Source organism: Scomber japonicus, chromosome 15 (assembly GCF_027409825.1).
Source record: "Scomber japonicus isolate fScoJap1 chromosome 15, fScoJap1.pri, whole genome shotgun sequence".
In the NCBI taxonomy this organism is placed as follows: Eukaryota; Metazoa; Chordata; class Actinopteri; order Scombriformes; family Scombridae; genus Scomber; species Scomber japonicus.
In genome coordinates, this window is record NC_070592.1 from 10,350,286 (window position 1) to 10,370,767 (window position 20,482).

Here is a 20,482-nt window from a genome sequence, read left to right on the forward strand (position 1 = left end):
GTATCTAGACAAATATTGGTACTTACATGTTATTTTCTCTATCTTTACTGAATTTTGTGAAACAAGTTTTCTGCTGGCCCCAACTTTTCTTTCAGTAACTGAAAAGTCGACTTCAAAACTAGTTTGTTAAGAATCCAAAGGCTCTTATAGATTCTAGTTCCAGTTCCCTTTACCTAACCCCACTACAGGCCTGTCATTATGCAGACACTGGGGGTTAGGTGGCAGCTCTAGCACAGGTCTCTATGGCAGGTAGATCTATGAATAGACTTTGGCAAAAACTGGCATCTGCTGCTGTAGGCTTTTGCATCCATGTGTACAGAGGCAGCTGAGGTGCAACTGGCATCTCTGTTTCGTTATCAAAGGAGACAGGCAGAGGAGCCGCTCTCCCCAGGGGCAACGGCACAGCCAGGGCTGAACATCTCACAGTCATTCTGACTTTTTTCCCTCTTCTTCCTCACTTCCACGGGCCCTCTCGCTGGAAATTCTCTTTCACCGTCTCTCTGTCTCCTTATCACTCCATTTCCCCGACTCCTTCTCCAGCTCAGTTCTCAGGGGAATCTGCTATTTCCCTACAGGCCTGTTTGTGCCTCTGCCTAGATGACATCCATCTTGTCAGGAGGGAGTTTCATTGTTCTGATTCTCACCATCTCCGCTGCATACTTTACACGCTTCTGTGTGCATATGCATATTAACGACAGTGAGTGACTGCATGTGCGTTCAGGAATGAACAGACAAAATGGTAAAGAGTGCGTAGCTATGAAGTTGAAAGTTGGAGTGATTAAGAGAGCTGTATCTGTCAGGCCTGTTCCCGTTCAAAGGGTTAACAGAGAAGCAAGAGAGCCATTCCCTCTGGGTACAGCACCACTGGCTTCCACCTGGGGTTAAATGGATGTTGCGACGATTTTCATGACTGACAGCGGAGGAGCGGGAACATTTAGTTTCTTTTAGTTCAGCTGTCCCAGAGGCTTTTTATACACCTGCTGCTGCAAGCATTTCTGTCAATGGATCCAAACTCCCAGCGGAGTGTACATTTGCCTGTGCATTTCTTTAATAAAGTCATTAAAGTTTCAAATGGCCTGGGAGTTGCGTGGATGACTTTTACTTTTTTCACTTTTTCTTGAACTTATGACAAGTTAATGCAAAATCAAAGCCACTGAACCCTTCATCTATCACCACTTTGCAGGGCTCTGATATTGAGTCTGTATCTCAATACAAAAATCTATGAATTGCAATAGATTATTCTGGTGAAAAGTGGTGAAAAAACTGAAGATGAATTTAAGTTTTTATTTTAGAAACAAGTCTTGCTTCTCCTTTGAGGCCATGAGACTTGTTATGCCACCTTTATGTCTGGCAATGAACGTGCTGGATACCGTCTACCATGGAGCATTGAAGTGTATAATTAACCCTAAAGCTCTTTCTCACCACAGTTGCTCTGCCTTGTTCACCCGGAGAACACTGGCATATTCTTACTTATCTACAGATCTACATCCTTCAGAAAACTATGGGAAATTATTGTCTTTGCTCCCAGGACTTACTCCCTCTGCTTGAAATCAGTTTAGCAAAATCACCCCGAATCTTCAGGAGCTGGTCTCACTGGATGCATTTAAAGTAATACTAAATGACTTGAAGGCAGGAACATCCAGCTGTAGATATTTTGACTGACTCATATTGCCCCCGTTTGATCCCTGATGATGATGATTTGCAACGAATACTGATGAATATATGAATTTTAATCTTTCTCATTTTAAATGCCACATCATATTTTAATGTTTTTTTTTTTTTAGAAAATTAATAATTTACTTTTAAAGTTACAGTAGTTACAACATCATATATAATATGCTGAAATACTAAAGCAAGAACCCACCTCACACTTTCAAGCATCACTGATGTGGAGAAATAATCTAGTATCCTTGTTCCACTCAGACGGTAACCTTGCATTGCACTTCATGCCTTGTATTGGCTAAATTAAAAGCAGGTTTTCAGCAGCTCTTTGATGCAAGGAAAAAGGTGTGACATTGTAGGATTGCATCTAGCTGTTGCGATGAAACCACTGACAATTAAAAGCAGCCTTGGTTCAGACTTGAACGACAAATCTGTTAACATTTTTACCAGCATCATATAACATAATTGTGCAATTAATACGCGCAAATATATAGTAGTAAAGCGTCATATTAGGGAAGTCAAGTCTTTTAGAACATGTTACATACAAAAATACATAGATAACTATAAGATGTGAAAAAAAAATCTAAGGTGGCTGTTAATGTAAACTGGCATGTAAAATTTCCAACTATTCCTATCACAGTCACAGCATGGCCATGAATGGCACCCTACCAGTACCTTTTTGAGGTACACTAGGTACTAGGTAGCTATATGAGCATGCACGTGATTGTGTCCCAATCTGATGATGCTGTATATGAGAGCAGCTACCACACCCAGGTCTCACTATCTTGCAAGCAGGCCTTGCTGTTTTAATCGGTGACTATCAGCCTCTGCCAGCAGTGGTGCGCTATCTGTCAACCTCTTCCTCGCTCACCACACACTGTCTAATCTAGCCTATCAGCATTCAACCACCCGGACGCCTCATTCTTAACACATATAGACTAAATTATTCTGCTCTGCTCAAAATAATCAAAGTCGGTGCATAAGACAGTGAAACAGTAGGGAAGGAACGATGGAGGCAAGAGGGAGGCTGAGAAAAAAAATGAAATTATGCAGAATCCTACTTCACAGGCAAGGTGAGCAGATGCAGTCAGCGTCAGGTATTATCTGTGGTTATTATCTTGCATATATCAGTGTATAGAAGAGACGTGAAACACACATACACACACATTTGGATATTTTTGTCTGTGAGGGGGAACACACCTGGGTAGGACACATTTCATGCCAAACACATACAAACACACACATTTAGATATTTTTGTCTGTGTGGGGGAACATATCTGGATAGGACACATTTCCATCTAAACTACAAGATTATATGTTGCAGGGACATGATCCACCAATGTGTTTTCACAGTGTGTGTGTGAAAGTGTGTTTGTGTGAGAGAAAAGGGTTTCTGTGTGTGTATCAAAGAAAAGAGTCTCAGTGATGGCCTGATTAAATGTGTCAGTCAGTAGGTGGGTGGGCGAGAGAAAGACAAAGCAAGCAGGACAGAGAGTCTCCCCTGCCATATGATACATTCAAAAGGGACTGATCAACATAATTCAACTGTGCAGAAACGCCAGTTCCTAAATATAAGCTCACAATGAAAAGATGAATCATGTCTGCACCCTGGCAATGTTGAAATACATCCAATTAACGACATGAGTGATCTTTGTTGGATCAGATTACAAAATTATTTCAAGGAAAATAAAAACAGCTGCTGCTAGTCAAAAAAGCACAGATAACCTGTTGGCTCTGCTTTTACTGAAAGTTGGCATCTCACACAGGGGAGAGCGAGTGGGGCCGACTTGCTTAAACTGCTCTTGACAGCTGCACACACTGACTGATTCTGAACACTCTTCTGGCCCAGTGTGCTTTAGCCTAAAGGCAGAGGCAAGGTCTGATCACGACATGTCCATTAAGCCAGACAGCTTCAGCCCAGAGCCTCTGACAAATAAAAAGCCAGGCCACAGTCACACACACACACACACACACACACACACACAGAGTAGCTAACCTAAGCCTGCTCCAGGAGGCTGGCTGAGAAGACAAAAAAAGGTCTATTTGCCCTGACAGACTTGCAAGGAGAGCAAATGCATGCACACTCATGCAAACTCATGCACACTCATGCACACATCGCAACATCAACTTTCTGAAACATAGTTCAAGTGCAGTCAAACATGTTGACATTGGATGTGATTGCATTGAGTGTAAACTTGATTTTGGAGAATGTGAGTGGGACTGCAGCAATAAAGTAAAGAAAAAAATAACCTATGTGTATTGTGAGACAAAAACACACACAAGCACTCAAAGTCTAGGATTTAATAATGTATAATGCATATATTGTTTGAAAGTGAGGCAAGCAAGGCCACAATGAGTAAGAATTAGGTAAAGTGCTTGCGTTTGTATTTGTGTGTGTTTGCAGTATCGGTGATAATGATGAGATGAACTGTCTGTCAACCTCCTACAGTTGTATCAAACAGGAGTATGCTGTCATTCAGAAAGACAGCTGCTTCCCTACATAGCCTTCTCCCTCTCTTTCGCACAGCAGGACGCCGCCAACTTCACCTCCCCTCCAGCAACAAAACCTGCACAAAACAAAGATGGCATGCGCAAACACACCTAAGCTCTCTCAACGGAGGCACGATAAAGACCTTACAAGGTATTCGACAGAGGAAAATGAAAGATGATTTTGAAGTTCGAAACTCTCTTTTTAGTCTCTCCACGATGATAAGAGTGTGCGTTCTCACCTGTTTCTCTCCCTTCCTGAGAGGGGTTTGGCAAAAGATGTGCATCAAACACAGCCCTCAAGCCCTGTATTATATACTCTGATTATGAGGATAACAGTGTGTGTGTTTCATCATCTACCTGTAAGATTTATTTTTTTTAACTCTTATGTTAACACCACAATTCCCCAAAAACAACAAGAAACAGCCTGTAAATCCACATACAAAGCACACGTACTAAGGACCCTGAGAGTGCTTCTTCATAGACTCCAATTATAAGCCAAGAGGTAGGCAATTAAAATTCCCATCACAGGGTGACAAAGCGTCTTAAGTGGCTGGGCTATAGTCCTGAAAAGTAGCTTGATGACTCTATTCATTTGGTGCCTGCTGAAGCCTCACCTTCCCATCACTTCTAATTAAGGAGGCAAAAAGGATCCAAATGCCTCCATGCAGAGGGCTGGAGGCGGGGATGAGGGGAGAGAAGGTAGAGAGGTGTGAAAGTGAAAAAAAATAGGCTATTGGAAACTCAATGACAAAGAAGTGGAGTTTTGCACTTTGACAGTTGAGGAGAACTCATTCAGGGAAGGAAATAATACAAAATAATAAAAATAAAAAAAGCCATTGTCTCTGTGGCTAGGAGGTATGATCCCAATCAGAGTTCTTAGACAAATCCATCTTTCTGTTTGGCATCTCTTCTCATCTTTCTTTCATCATTCAAACATACAGTTTTTATATTTCTTACCAGGATTCTACATTTTCTCCCATTTCCTTCAACTTCATAGCTTTATTCTACTGTATTCTTACATTATATCCTGTGCAGCTTGTTTTGCCTTTCCTCGCTTACTTCTAGGCTTCTTTGACTTTTTATGTTCCCCTTCTGCCTCTCTACTTGCTGTACTCCTGTCTTCTCCTGGCAACTATCCACACACAACAACTCTATTTGTTTAAAGCACCTCGATGTCAGATAGTTCAGATAAAAGTTTCTACATTTACGCTTTTGCTCTTCACCCGAGCTTCTTTTTCCTCTGCACCCACAAGGCATTCTGCTCACAATGCTACACCTCTCACCTCTCCCCATCCTTCCACTTCTATATTCATCCCTTTCTCCTCTCCTCTCTTTATGCGTCCATCTCTCAGGCCCGTGTAACTCCGCGGGGACCAGCCATCTAAAGCCCGGCCAGTAATCCTCTCAGGATATTGAAATGCCAATCCTTCCTCCTCCCTGACCCGCACCTCCACCCCATCTCTACAGCATTCCTGCATCCCTCTCTTCTTTCCCTGCCTCAGCTAAAGGGCTTTGGATGTACCACTGGGGTCCAAGACATTCAACCAAGTGTCTTTCCATCACACACACACACACACACACATACACACATACACACACACACACACACACACACACTGAATAGCGCTGAGGCATGATGTCATTATTGCATTCATTCTTGCACATACACAAACCACGCATGAACTAATACACAGAGCTTATAGCATGCTAGCATTGTAGAGCACACACATGAAAATGTTGCTGTCATACACACATTGTCTGATGCATGCACAGCAGACACGCACGCACACACACATACACACACATACACACACAGAAATAGATATAGGCATCGCTAATCCACAGCTGGATAAGGGGCCCCATGAGCCCTGGGCAAAACTGATCCCCCATTTACCCAGCCCATGCCCCATCTCCTCACGCAACTCCAGCCACGTTCTATCCCCCTCTCTCACTCTTCCCCTTTTATCCATCCATCCATCCTTGACACACCATGCAAAACTTCCCCCTACCCCTTACTGGCCTGGAGAGTCCTGATAAAACCCCATCTGTCTAGGAGAAATCCACTTCGGCACTGTGAATGTGCAAGCATCCCATTTGAGGAGATGCTTTTAAAGAATTCAATTTGTATTTAGTTTTAATGTCACAAGGTTTAACATGCTGTTTCACATGCTTTTTGTCCACCAAGAGAATAATCTTAGTATCTGCAAACAGTAGATGTAAATTAACCCCCCCCCTCCAGCGTGTGTCTATGTGTGTCGTCTGGTTATTTGGCTATAATATAGCACCCCTTAGCACTTTCACCCCCCAGCTCAGACTGTGCCCTTAAATCCTCAGGCTTTCTTGGCCCTCAGCTGCCAGCTAAACCATACCACCCACTGCTAACAAGCTTACCATGCCCAGAAAAACAAATATGGTACAGTAGAAAAGATGTGGAAAAGAGAAGCGGATAGATGAAGAGGAAGGGGGCAGTGGTGATCATGTCAAGAGCAGTCGCGGATGAAGAGGTGGGAGGAGGGAGAGAAATTACTGTCTAAGAATAGTGAGTTTATGGGAAGAGCAGGAAAGGATAAGGTGGGGGAAATTAGGAAGGAAATAGAGGGTAAAAAAAGAAGAGATCGGGACACAGAGATAAAAAAAGTAGAAAGTAATAAAGAGATGATGAGGTGGGATGAGAGACAGAGTGTAGGTGTGTGCTGGTGCGTGTTAGCTTTGTTCAAAATCCCTGCTGCAGTATTTATAAAGGTCAGTGAGTTTTGATGATGTAAAGTCTTGCTGCGAAGGCGCACACACACATGTACAGACACGAGGTTGAAGTCCGTGGAAGGACTGCTTTTTCCAATTCTGTGCCTGACCAAGCTACACAGGATTTCCAACCATTACTGCTTGCTCTTACAGATGAGCTCCCTCACTTTACAATGCATAAAGACTCTGATCACTCCCACCAACAACAACATTTTCTATTGAAAATCTGTCGGCCATATCCTCCCACAAAAAATGAGACACATGGATTTAGTTTAAGGCGGTGGGCACTGGACAGAAATTGTGTGGATTGTGTCCCTGTTTTTCAGATAGTTTTGTTTGGTTTCCTTGGCAACAGATACAAACTGGATGCTGGAACATCATACTTCAGAGCAGCAGTGACAGTGGTATTGTTTACAGATCAGATGTGGATTAGATATGCCATTTTGCGTATGTCTACTGATGTTAAAACAACATTCATATCACCTACTACAAGACTTGTCCAAATTCACACAGCAATGACTATAAAGTGAAAAAGAGAGAAGCTGAATAACAAATAAAATGTCAGTTATTACCCTGTTTTGAGTATACTAAACATGTACGTGCTTTGTTAAATATAATAGTCATAATAATAATTGTTTCTCATGTTTTCATATATGAAAGATTTCTTTCCAGCCTTTTCAGCCTTTTCCTTTTATTTATAGTATGCCTCATAATATATCAGCATTACAGTGAATATATCCCATGCCTGACATTGATGAGCAGAATCCAAACCCCACTGCAGGCCTCTAACACAAATACACACATCCACACACATCACTAGCTCACCAGACCCTATGGAAAGAAAAAACCGTCCACTGTGGAGAAAACACAAGAGGGTTAAGGTCATGTTTAGTTGGTTAGCTTTTGATCTAAACCATGCTCTGATGGCCATGTGTGGAAAGCCACAGGTCCAATGTGTGACTAGCAAAGGTAGCAGAGGTGAGACAAGAAACACCAAAAGTAACTCTAAAGCACATTTCAAAATCAAATACCATCTTTTAGTTAAAAGCTCTCTCTCTGACACACACACACACACACACACACACACACACACACACACACAGACATACGCACAAGGCATTAAGCACTCCATACCAAATCCTCCCTGACACAAAGTCTTCTGAAACCCCTGCAAAGACACTCTCCTAACCCCTTGTCCAATCCCTCTGGATGACACGGTTAGCGGGACAACTCACACCCTAATACCCCATAATAACCACAAATCAACGTCACGGCAAGTGCTGACAAGACAGACAGACTGGGGAAGGAGAAAAAAAGAGAGAGAAAGGTTGAAAGAACCATGGTGACAGGAAAAATAATCACCACAGGTTTGTCCTTTTCTGATGTAGTGTTGTTGCTAACCTTGGAACTTGGGGTTTTGGCTGAATAAATCCCTTTGGGAAGCTGAGAGCAGCTATGATGAAGCCATGTAGGTGCCAGCCATTCTATCCTAGATTTCAACTTATGTCAGATAAGGGGATTTAGTACGAGGTACCACAACATATATTCTTGTAATATCATAAGGGTCTGTTTTAATCCAAAAAAGTGTCAGTTTGGACAATAGTTTAAGGAAACTGCAAAAAGAAAGTGGTTAACTATAAAACTGCATTTAGGGTTATGTTTCCAAATAATATTTAATTAATCAATTCATAATGCAGTTTATTTTGTCTTTTACCTTTGTTCAGTTATTCTTTTTTGTTTTTTGGCCTATATGCATAGAATATATGGTTGACAACTAAAACGAGATGCCTGTGATTCTCTGGGTTCAGAGTGGTCAAATAATGCAGCTTTAAATTAAAAAAGCTAGTGAAGAAATATAAGAGAACTGAGAAGAATTAATGAAGAAGAAAAATAAATAAATATACATTGTCTTTGCAAATTTAACAGCATCAGTATTAACTTTCAACCACATCACTGGTGTTATACAGAGATCCTGCACATATACACACTCACATAAACACACATAAAGCTGTCCTTTAGCCTCTAACTCACCCCATGTGGTCCAGATGTCCAGATGTTACACTTACATAACATTTACAGTTGGTCAGCAACAGAATCTGGATCACTGAGAAACATGCATTCATTATAAATACTCAACATTAATCTACTTAAATCCATCCTCTTCGTATACACAGATGCAACACACCAGCTAAAAGATCCCATGTTTTAATTCACATACAAACCTCTTACTTCCTCCATCAAGCCTTTAGAAATGAACTGTTATATCTGTCTTTATCTCACTTGAAACTAACCAGCGAACTATACTGACTGCTGCCATCTCAGCACTCTCATTCTGCTGAATTCTCCATTCATTATGTAGCACATTTTTCTAAGCTAATTTCCAATTAGTGAGAAAAACACACTTTCCTTTCTCATTGTTTCTCCATCAGCTGCCTCCTTGTGCAGCACCTCCCAAGCTCTCTGTCTTCATACTTCATTTGCCTCATTATGCCTTCACTCTCACAGTCATATTTCTTTCAGCTTTTTCAAATGAAAGCTTCACAAACAAACAGAGAAATTAAGTTTAAAAAAAAATATGCACAGCAGGTCTGGCAGGTGTATACGGATGTCGGCATTCAAGCTGGATGTATGCTTGCACATTTCTCTGCGTGTGTTTGGTATTTTCACACTTGAACTCCCTCAAATAGTGCTGTTGCATAGATGGTTGACAAGGCTACTTGGCAAAGTGCTTTTTCAAACCCCTGGCTAATGGTCTGTTGAAGACTTCTGCTGATGAAAATGAGATCACTTCCAACAGGCAATACTTTTTACTCTGTCTGCAGTAACGGGCACACTGTTAGTAAAGGGAGTAAGTGCGTATGATGAGAGTTTGGGCTACTATAAATACACACGCAAATGAGAATCACTCAATCTGGATGCACATGGCTTCCAGTGTGTGTATGTTGCTATAGATATGTTAGGAATCTACATAAATTACAAGATTATTAACCATGTGTGTCTGTGGGTATACTAACATCTATTTATGTACAAGGGGATACTCAGCACCCATGTGCACATGCATCTATGTTGTATGAATATACTTTGTGCGCAGGTGTGTGTAGACAGGGGCAATTCAATAAGGCTGAATTTACAACTGTGCCTTTATGAAACAACGCATAAAGTGTTCTTTGGGAAAAATAAGCCAGTGGTGTTATTTCAGACAGAAAAGGCCATACAAGGCTATATTTTTACCCTGCCACCTAGTAAAATGATCGCAAAAGATAGCACAATACAAAACTGCAAATTCCATTTCATATTTTTAGACAAGCCACAACAAATTCAGTCCACTGTGTTAAATCTAGTGGACTTCCAGGACAGTGTAGCCTACTGTGAGATATTCAAAAGAAATGCACCCAGCGCAAGGCTCAACATTTAAAATTCATATTAGCTGACACATAATGTAGTCTACATGCATAAAGAATTTTGGTGAAGCCTAAGCGTGCTGGTTTGTCCCATTTGAGTACATTTGCTACAAATGCAGTGCGACCTCATTCTCGCTCAGCTGTCCTGTGTTTCCTGACTGTGCAGACTATAAGAGAATTTTCATATGACACAGTATTTCACAGTGGGTCAGTTTAGGTTCATCTATAAACCTTGGAGCAGTAGGTCATGGCTTGTCTCTTTCAGAGCGGTTCATCTCTCTGTGTGCTAAGGATGACCAGGCAAGGCAGCTGTCCTGATAAGGCTGACTGCCTATGAAAACCAAGGTCGTTGAAGATATCCTTTGCTCTGTTACACATAGTCAGACTGTCTCCTCTTAGAATGTATTGCATGTAACCTGAATGTAGGCAACATGAATTTGTTTAGCATTGTTTCTTGTTTAGGATTCAATGCCTGATAAAATCCTCACACATGTGTAAATGAGTAAAGAATATATTTATTTGGACACGTAATAAATATTGTGAGGCTAGTGAAGGGTTAAATACTCCCTGCCAGGATATACCCTTCAGAATTGAATGGATTTACACAGTGTCTTCACCTGTACTGCTTTCATCTATTCTCCTCCATTGAGCTTCAATAAATGCTTTTGCACAAGATATCCAGGTGTCCTGAACCTCCTTCAGTTACGTGTTAACCAGTGCTCAACAGTTTCATTCACACAGACTTGGTGCTCTTATTTCATATCTAAAATACTCTTTCTTTATGCAAACCGGGACTCACCGGGCAGACTTGTTGACACATTGACCTGGGTGTAGAACCTCTTGTTAGGCAGCAGCTCTGACACTCCGTTCAAAGCTTCGACGGTGAAAGTGTAGTTGGTGTTGGGAAGAAGGTTGACCACTGTCACAGTCCTCTCTGTCAGGCCGACCTGCTGAGGCACAAAGCCAACGCTTGCCCCGCACGGCTCACACTGCCTCCCAACACACCGCCGGCATCCAACGCTGTAGGTCAGATCCACTCTGCCTCCTGTGTCGGATGGTGCAGCCCACTCCAAGATCAGCGTGGACTGCTTCAGGGTGTAGACCAAGTCTCTAGGTGGGGAGGGGGGACCTAGAAGAGATAAGATAGTGTTTTTGTTTATTGCTATAAACCTAAATAATTTATTAGTCTCTTTTTGAAAAGAAAAGAAAAGACAAGACAAAGAGAAAGTGCGAGAGGGGCCTAGACAATCACATATTCAGCAGTTGTTATGCAGCAATTTAAATTAACAAAGGAGCTTGTGTCACTGTAAGAAACGCAGCAAAATACAGCATGACCACGATTCAATTTAATCAGACTGTGCTTCTGGATATAGAAAGCCATATGTGTTACACAAATTGAAAAGGATTATAGTTTTAAGGTTGAAGATTCAGGCCTGTTAGAGGATTCTACTGATTGTATTAGTGGAAAGTACAGCTAATCAAAAAAAAAAGAAAAAAAGAAAAACTCTGAAGTTTAGCAAAACATTTTTAACTCTCAAATGTCTACTGAAAAACTACTTCCTCTTGTAAACTTATACAAAGGTGGACATTGATAGAATAAGCAACATGTTTGACTGCATCATTTAGTAGTTATCTGTGTGGCTTTAAGAGACTGCAATCATACAGGGTGTCCACAAAGTCTCTTTACAATTTAAAACATTCATTACAAAAGCAATTGATGAGATATGTTAATCAGATTTGTTCTATGTACTCAGTGGTTATCAAAGTTTTTAATCACATTGCATTTGTGTATCATGTATTGAACAAAGATACAGGACATCGACGACCTGAAGCAAAAGATCATTGATGCTATAGCCACCATTGATGAGGCTCTGCTACATGAACATGGCAAGAAATCAAGTACTGTCTTGATGTGCTTCATGCAAGTAATGGTGCCCACATAGAGGTGTATTAAATTATTAAATTTCTACAGATTTGTCTATTAATTTGCTTTTGTAATAAATGTGTTAAATTGTAAAAATACTTTATGGACACCCTGTATATCAAACTGCTGATGCTTGATATTTGTTATGTCACTAATGGACTACGTGCACTGGGTACTATGGTATGATTGCATAGACTCAGTTTGCACATCATGCTATAATAATACTGTTTTATCCAGGATTTGGTGTTAAGAAGCAATTGTGTTGACGGAATCCATTTGACCCTAATGGCAATATGCAACTCAAAATGTGGAGTTGTTCTCTATGATATATTAGTATAAGTTGCATTAGTGATGTGTACATTTGGAAGTGGGAATATAAAAAAACATTTTCTGGTTTGAGACACAGAGGATTACAGAGAGAGCATTAAAACACTTAGGAGTAAGAGTAGGGCTAAAAGAAAGGGCTGGTGGGCGGGGGGAGACTCTTACCAGCTTGTGAATTTGTTTTACTTACAATGTTGACTGAAAAAGTATTTTGCCTGTTGTTTGAACATATGTGTACAAGGATTACAAGTTTATCAATTGTACACTCCTAACCACCACTAACCATCAGCATATAAAGGTATGTCACCATGGAGGAAGGCAATGAATTGGGCAGAGGCATTGCAGGAGTCTGAGTTGCTTACTGTTAGGCTGTTTTCAAAATTTGGGTTAAACCACTCGATAATTATGATATGCCTCTGGATTATTTTTGAGCAATTTACTGTGATTAGTGTCAAAACAAATAGAGGAAAACTACATCATCAGTCTTCAAATCACAATCTGACGCACAGTTCTTTGAATGTAAAAAAAAACAAGCTGAAATAAAACATGTAGTCCAGGGCTGTTTAAAATATCAGGCCAGAGGAGGTTATCTCATCACTAAGTCAGTGTCCTGGCTGACCCCTGCCTTTTCCTGCAGGTCCTTGCACACAGAAGCTGAATAGAGCTGAGGTCCATTAAAGGTCATGAATTTTATATGTGTCCTGTATGTGTGTGTATGTGCTGTGTAATGAATAAGTGAAGGTGTGCTGCCCTGTGCGTGCTGTCAAACACGTCACACACCACAGCTGTGTCCTGCTCCCAGACACACGTGGTGAACAGAATTACATAAGCCAACAGAGCATTCAGAGTGTGAACACACAAGCACAGCACACACACACACACAATTCATGTAGACACAGCTGGGCCTTTAGTCATCTTGTCTTTTGTGCTTTATTGGCATGTTCTCCCTCCTTTTCTTCAAGTTTCCTTTTTCTCTCTTCAAATCTGAGTGCCTCATCATCAAAACTTCAGCCTCTTCCCCATCGTCTGCCCTCTTTTTCATTCTCCTACCCCCATCTACTTTTCCCCTCCATCCATCCAAATTACTCTTTGACTAAATCTCAATTGCTGCTTCAACAACTCTAACTGAATTATAACTAAACCAAATGTGCTTTTGATGTTGTTTTTAAACAAACATTTGGAGTCTGCATTTATGTAACATTGAATTCCATGACTCCAAATATGAATGAGTTGCTATTAACATGCACATTTTTTGTCTCAGAAAAAAAGAAGCAGGGGTAATCAAATAATAATGTGTAATGTCAGAGGCATCGCACGTAGTGATGACCCTACAGTACAGAGAATTACCAGCAATCTGCAGCTTCGCTTTGGTTTACAGAGCTTTATGCTGAGTTTCAGCTCATTATTTATCTTTCTGGCTACAACTTTGCTGTTTTGGTTCACTCTCATAGTGTTGTTTTAAGCCACAGCAGGCAGCTGTTTTCACAGAGAAACCTCTAAAAACCCACTGACACAACCTGCTCAGCACCAAACAGCAAACAGACATAGTTAGCAACTAATTGGTGAACATAGTAGAGTATTTAGTTATTTCCCTCTGGAGCCAAAAACAGAGCTAAAGTTGAATATTGGACTTAACTTTATCAGGCAGCAGTTTTCTAACAAGTTTGCCACATCAACTAGACATAAAGACTATGACATGTCAGTGTTGTGTTAACAACAAGTGCACCCAAGTGGCCACAAGAAAAAAACAAACAGTTAATGCAGGTTTAATGATGTTTCAGGAGGGTTTTTTAAACAGTGAAGATACATTTAATGAATTGTTCATCAAGATAACATGAGGATAGATATGTTGGTTGGGACAAGATAAGGAATTTAGCTAATATACTAATACTAATGGCATGGTAACCTCCCTACAGCCCCTGCTCTCTCCTATGATAATACATGGCTTAATTTAGTTTTAATCCAAAACATACTCTTGATGTTGTTTTTACACTTTTGCATTTAAAACCTATGAAGAGTAAATGCATTCCCCTGAGCCAGAAGCTAAAGCTGTTTTACTGCAATTTTATCCTTCCTCCTGGAAGTCATGGGCCCCCGCTGTTTTCAAAAATCCATTTGTAGGGACATACAGTATACTGGCAAACATTATGCATCAGTTTAAAGACATTTTTTTCCTAACAATTATTATGCTACAATCATTGCCATTGCAGTCCTGTCAGCAGTAGTTCCACTCAATATTCCACAGAGACATCTCCTTTCACTCAAGGTTTACTGTGCCTCCTCACAGTCCCCAGGAAATATGCAACTGCGCTGTGGTGGAAAATGTGTAAATAGTTGCCATTCTTCTTCTTCTTTTGGTTGTTCCCATTAGGGGTCACCAAAGTGGATCATCTGTTTCCATTTCCTGTCCTCTGCATCTTCCTCTATTGTACCAACCACCTGCATGTCTTCCCTCCTATCCATAAACCTACTCTTTGGCATTCCTCTTTTTCTCTTGCCTGATAGCTCCATCTTAAGCATCCTTCTCCCAATATAACCAGCATCTCTCCTTCACACACACATCTAAACCATCTCAATTTTGGTTCTCTTGCTTTGTCTGCAAACTGTCAAACCTGAGCTGTCCCTTTAATAATTCATTCCCAATCCTGTCCAACCTCGTCCCTCCCAACAAATATCTTAGCGTCTTCAACTCTGCCACCTCCAGCTCTGCCTTCTGTCTTTCCATCAGTGCCACCGCCTCCAAACCATGCAAAATGGCTGGTTTTACTACTCTCTTTTAAACCTTCCCTTTCACTATTGCTGGTACACCCTTCTGTCACAGATCACCCCTGACACTCTTCTCCACCCACTCCACTCTGCCTGCACTCTCTACTTCACCTCTCTTCCGTAGTCTCCATTACATGAACAGTTGTAATCAAATTCATCCACCTCTACTTTACATCCTCACCATCCTGTTGTCCTTCCTCCCATTCATGCACAGGTATTCCATCTTGTTTCTACTGACCTTTATTCCTCTTCTCTACAGTGCATACCTCCACCTCGCTAGGCTCTCCTGAACCTGCTCCCTACACTCACTACAGATCACAATGTTAATCAGAGCCATTTCCATCCTTTTCACAAAATCCACCATCACCTGTCCTTTCACCTTCCTCTCCTGCCCATCAACTACTCATCACCTCTGTTCTAATTTCCACTATCTGTTCCATCTCACACTCAACTTGTGGGGCACATGTGGTGGCATTCATCAACAGCTTTCCAGCTTCCTTCTCATCACTCTGTCCGACACTCTCTTCATCTTGTAACACACTTTACCCTTTTGTCAGGATTATCCCTACCCAATTTCACCTCCCATCTACACCATGGTAGAACAGTTTGAACCCATCTCCAATGCTCCTATAGCCTTACTCCTCTTCCACTTGGTCCCTTGCACGCACATTATATCTACCATATGTCTATTCATCATAACAGCCAGCTCTCTCCCTTCACCATCTATAGTGCTGACATTCAAAGTTCTAACTCTCACCTCCTCACTCCTACATTTCCTCCTCTCCCACTGCCTCCTGACATGCCTTTCACCTCTCTTTTCCTTCTTTGCCACACAGTAGCGTAGTTGACACTGGCCCCCTGCTGGTCAACAGTACTGGTGGGCGGCCATTGGTAACCCAGGCCTCGACCGATCCAGTATGCAAATCTGATTTATGATCTGCATATACTGTAGTTGCCATTTACAGTTTTAATTAGTCATGTCTGGAAGTATTGCCAGATAACTCAAAAAATATAGCAGTGTGCTCTTTCACCCGCTTCAAAAGGATTCTTAAAAACAATTAAGAGTCTATTATTTCAAAGAGACAGTAATAGCTTCTGACTCTAGTAAACACATTGAAGTTTAGACGCTTCACAGGCATTAATGAAAGGTAAAAGAATACAATTACACTGCTAATATATAATTTAATTGCTCAGATAGTAAGGTATTCACATAGCACCTCGTTCATCTTGCTAAATCTCCCTTTTTCTTTTTTACTCAAAATTCTAGATTCATCAACCTCCTCAGATGTTCCTCGTATGGTGGATTACCCAAGTCTGGGGATGATCATAATTACGGAATCAATAGTATAATTAATGTGGTCATTAGGCTGCTATAAATGTTATCACACAGGGATCACAGAGCTCAGCGATCAATATTGTAATTAAACCCCTCCATAGTAGTTACCATAAAAGCTAGTATGACCACACACTTACACATATGTGCACACAAGTGGATGTGGATATATACAAACACACACACCCAGACCTAGTGACCCTATAGTTTTACTATGCTGAGTACTACAGGATATAGAGCCCATTATTCCTCCATCTAATTACTAAGCTATATCAATAGGCTGTTCTCGATGCAGAAATCAATAGGGCTACGCTGTATGGTCTTTGTCTTATTGGCTTTGTACTGCATCTCTATTGGAGAGGAATGGTATTCGGTATGGGTGAACGGGTGAGTAAGGGTGAAAAAAGGCAAGAGGTGAGGGATGAAAGGATAATGCGTGGACAGTGGGGATGAGATTATAGAGTGGTATGTGTGCTTGTCGCTTTAGGACAGAGGGATGAGATTTCAGTTGGACGGAAGGATGACGGATGGGGTGATAACATGCCTGGATGAAATGGATGAAAGGACAGAGAGGAGGGAAAATGTGAAGAGGCACTGGGTAGAAAGAAGAGCGATGAGTGTCCGAGTTAAGAGGACAGACAGATAGAAAGGAGGGAAGTGTGTGTCCAGGGGTCAAAAAAGGAGGAATGTAGGGGGGGGCTGGAAAAAGATGGGGTGGTCCGTTGAAGAGGGTTGATAATGGATGTATGGCAGAAAATGGACACATAATGTAGTATGGAGAGAATTTACAAGATGGAGAAAATGGGGTGATGGGCTTTTTGGACGAATAATGTGGACCTAATGTTAGAGGAGATGGAGGGAGGGATGAAGGACAGATGGGTGATAAAAGGATAAAGGTTAAGAGGCAGAGAAAATGGCTTTGGTGGATGGGTACATAATGTGTGTATACTATTAGGCGAAATAGAGGGGGGTGTAAGCACAGGTTGCGAGGGGTTACAGTTATTGGATAGTCCACCCAAAAACATAAAATAATGCGGACTATACTGAAGATATTTCATTCATGTCGAGTGTCAAATGTATGACTGGAGTTCATCTGATATCCTTATCACAAATCATAATGCACTTGAAACAGATGTATGCTCTGTGTTTACTGATGTTATCAAAGGGAAATATTGTAAGAAAAAATGTGTGTCCTTTGACTTTTGTGTCAAGCTGTAAAAAAAAAAAAAAAAAAAAAAAAAAAGAGTAATATTGCATCATAAGAAACATCTCCTGTCTTTATTTGTGGGTCACATTAATGGTCAGCAATTTACCAAACCATCTAGGATGATTCAAATAAACCCCTTCTATGTATTTTGGATGGTTTATTTTCTTGTTAAACTTGATAAGAATTCAATACCAAAAGAGGTAGGGAAGGTGAAGGAGGGTTGAAGGTTGGGTTAGCTAGATGAGACATGGAAATGAATGATGAGGAGAAGCTGGAGATGGGAGAATGAGGATAGATGAAGTGACAGAAGCTGGAGAGGAGGGTGCAGGTCAGACCGAAGGGGTGATGTGATGAGAAAAGGGAGGTGAACAAAAGGATACAGAGTGAAGGACAGGTAAACCACAGGGGCAAAATGATCCCTGAGGATAAAGAGGCACAGCGGATATTCTGTATAATAGGCTGAATGAGATGGGTAAGATAATGATTGGCTTGCAAACATGAAATTGCTCGCTTAATGCAAAAATGTCTAGATGAAAACAATACACATTGCATGAATGATACCCTGTGATATGAGAAAGAGAAAATGCCAAAACGTAAATGGAAAAGGGAGGTGAAGGGTGTAATTTGAGAGGACAGACAAACACAAAATGTAGAAATATATCATCTTCTTACGTGTGCATGGAGCTGAGGGTGTGTCCAGGGGGGTTCTGAAGTGATCTTCTTCACACAAACACACCACAGATCCTTCCTCCTCTGCGACACTGTTGGCTGGGCAGGGAAAACACTCCTGCTGCCTGGAGGACATCTTGTATGATCCAGGGGGACATGCTGGAAAAGTGCACACACACACACATACACATCAGATATGTCCAAGAAATGTGATTTAACAGTTCTTGCTTGATTTATCTTGACAGGTGAAGACCTATATTTTTATTTATTTATTTATTTTTTTTCACCACTGGTACATGAGGGTAATTTAATACCATGGTATATCCCTACAGACTAATAAAACATCTTAAACATCTTCAAAATAAATAATTTAAAGCCATTTTATATCACTTAAACATTTCCACATCTTTGCACAGAAACTCCACTCGTCCACTAAGCACAGCAGTATTTTAAGCCTTGGGAAAAAAGCTTTAATCTCCATTTCACTTCATGAGAGAGAAAATTAAGAATGAATGGAGAAAAAAAAATAGAAAGCAAGTGAATCCACAGGGAAGTACAGACAAGATAAAAGATAGGATTAGGGGAAAAATGTAGAGGAGACTTTGGCTAAATCCATCTAACAAACACAATTCTCACATTACGTGTGATCAGTGGCCTTGGCAAATGGCATCAAAGGCTGATACTGGATTGAACCAGCTAGGCAAATGAAAAAACACGCCAAGGAAATGTGTAGACACGTAACTGCAAAACCCAAAACTTAATTATGCAGTTGTTCCCCTCCCTCCCTATTTCCCCCATCACATTTCATGTATCTCCCCCTATAGTTAAAAGTGATACCCAACTTACTGCACATGAGAGAGCGACTACAAAAAGGTGAGAATGTGGGCGAAGGTGATAAGCACTCATGACCTTACAAGCGCAGCATACAAGAATACACACACCATGTAACAGAAGCTTATCAATACACGCGTGACAAGACGCCGTGCATAAACACACTCAGAAACACACACAGAATAAAAAGGGTTATTTTACACTCTCCCACTATGCAGTTTCATTTTCCACTTGCCGTGCCTTTGTAGCAGGTGATAATGGGTGTGAAATCAGCCAGCCAGCTACTGCTCGATACTCTGATCTCCTCTCTTCTGAGACTATATTCTAAACAGTGAGTCTACATTAGCAGCTCTCTTCCTGCGTGTTCTCTCTCTCTCTTCTCTCATTACATTTGTCTTTCTTATCCTTTTGCTACTCTTCATTAGTTTCTCTCTCTCTTTACATTCTACAGTACCTCTATCCCCTTTCTCCCTTCTCCCATAAAAACATATAACCTCCTACAGGCCTTCTTCTCCAGGTCAGAGTGGCTTTGTGGGGTAGCCTGATATTCAAACTACCTTCCTTATTCAGTGATGTCTTCTTATTAGGAGATTTATACAGGAGGACATGTCCTTTAATTGATTATCTGGGGTAATTGACATTTCCAGTCAACAATGAGGTTTAATTAACCCAAGTACAGCAAGCACAACTTAAGCACATTTACTAATGAAATAAGAAATCCAGATTATATTGCCTGACACACTGCCACAGGCTAAATTCTGTATAGCCTACTGGGGAACATCATGTTACTTAAATTATTAGCTGCTGTTAGTTGTGCTAACATGCCTCCATTTGGGTCATCTTTTCAACTATGTTTCTAGTGTTTTTGAGCAAGGAACAAGCATTTAATGAAAGGTTTGAAAACATGAGTAAAAATGGGTTAGTGGGTAGGGATTGTTGACTATATTGTTAGCCATCCTGCATAGCCATGATTGTTTCAGTAGCCTGAATCTGTTAGCTTAATAGATCAAGAGGTTGTTAAATAACCTAACCCTAACCCATTCTATTGATAGGGGCGGTTTAATGTATCCCCACATAAGCACAATAGATGAAGGGGCCTCTTTTACTTGTCCACTCTTACAAAACACACATGC

The 20,482-nt window shown here is 40.9% G+C and overlaps 1 protein-coding gene across 7 annotated transcripts in view; it reads right to left on the reverse strand.

Annotated features, from left to right (window-relative positions):
- The window catches only part of LOC128373726 (ephrin type-A receptor 7-like), a 108,941-nt gene that overhangs the window by 34,652 nt on the left and 53,807 nt on the right, over positions 1-20,482 (reverse strand). For all 7 annotated transcript variants that reach the window (XM_053333893.1, XM_053333894.1, XM_053333891.1 and 4 more), the window contains exons 2-3: positions 18,522-18,677; positions 11,095-11,424 (exon numbers count right to left, since the gene is read on the reverse strand). In XM_053333893.1, the coding sequence (XP_053189868.1) occupies positions 11,095-11,424; positions 18,522-18,677 (486 nt within the window). The remainder of the gene's footprint in view (positions 1-11,094; positions 11,425-18,521; positions 18,678-20,482) is intronic.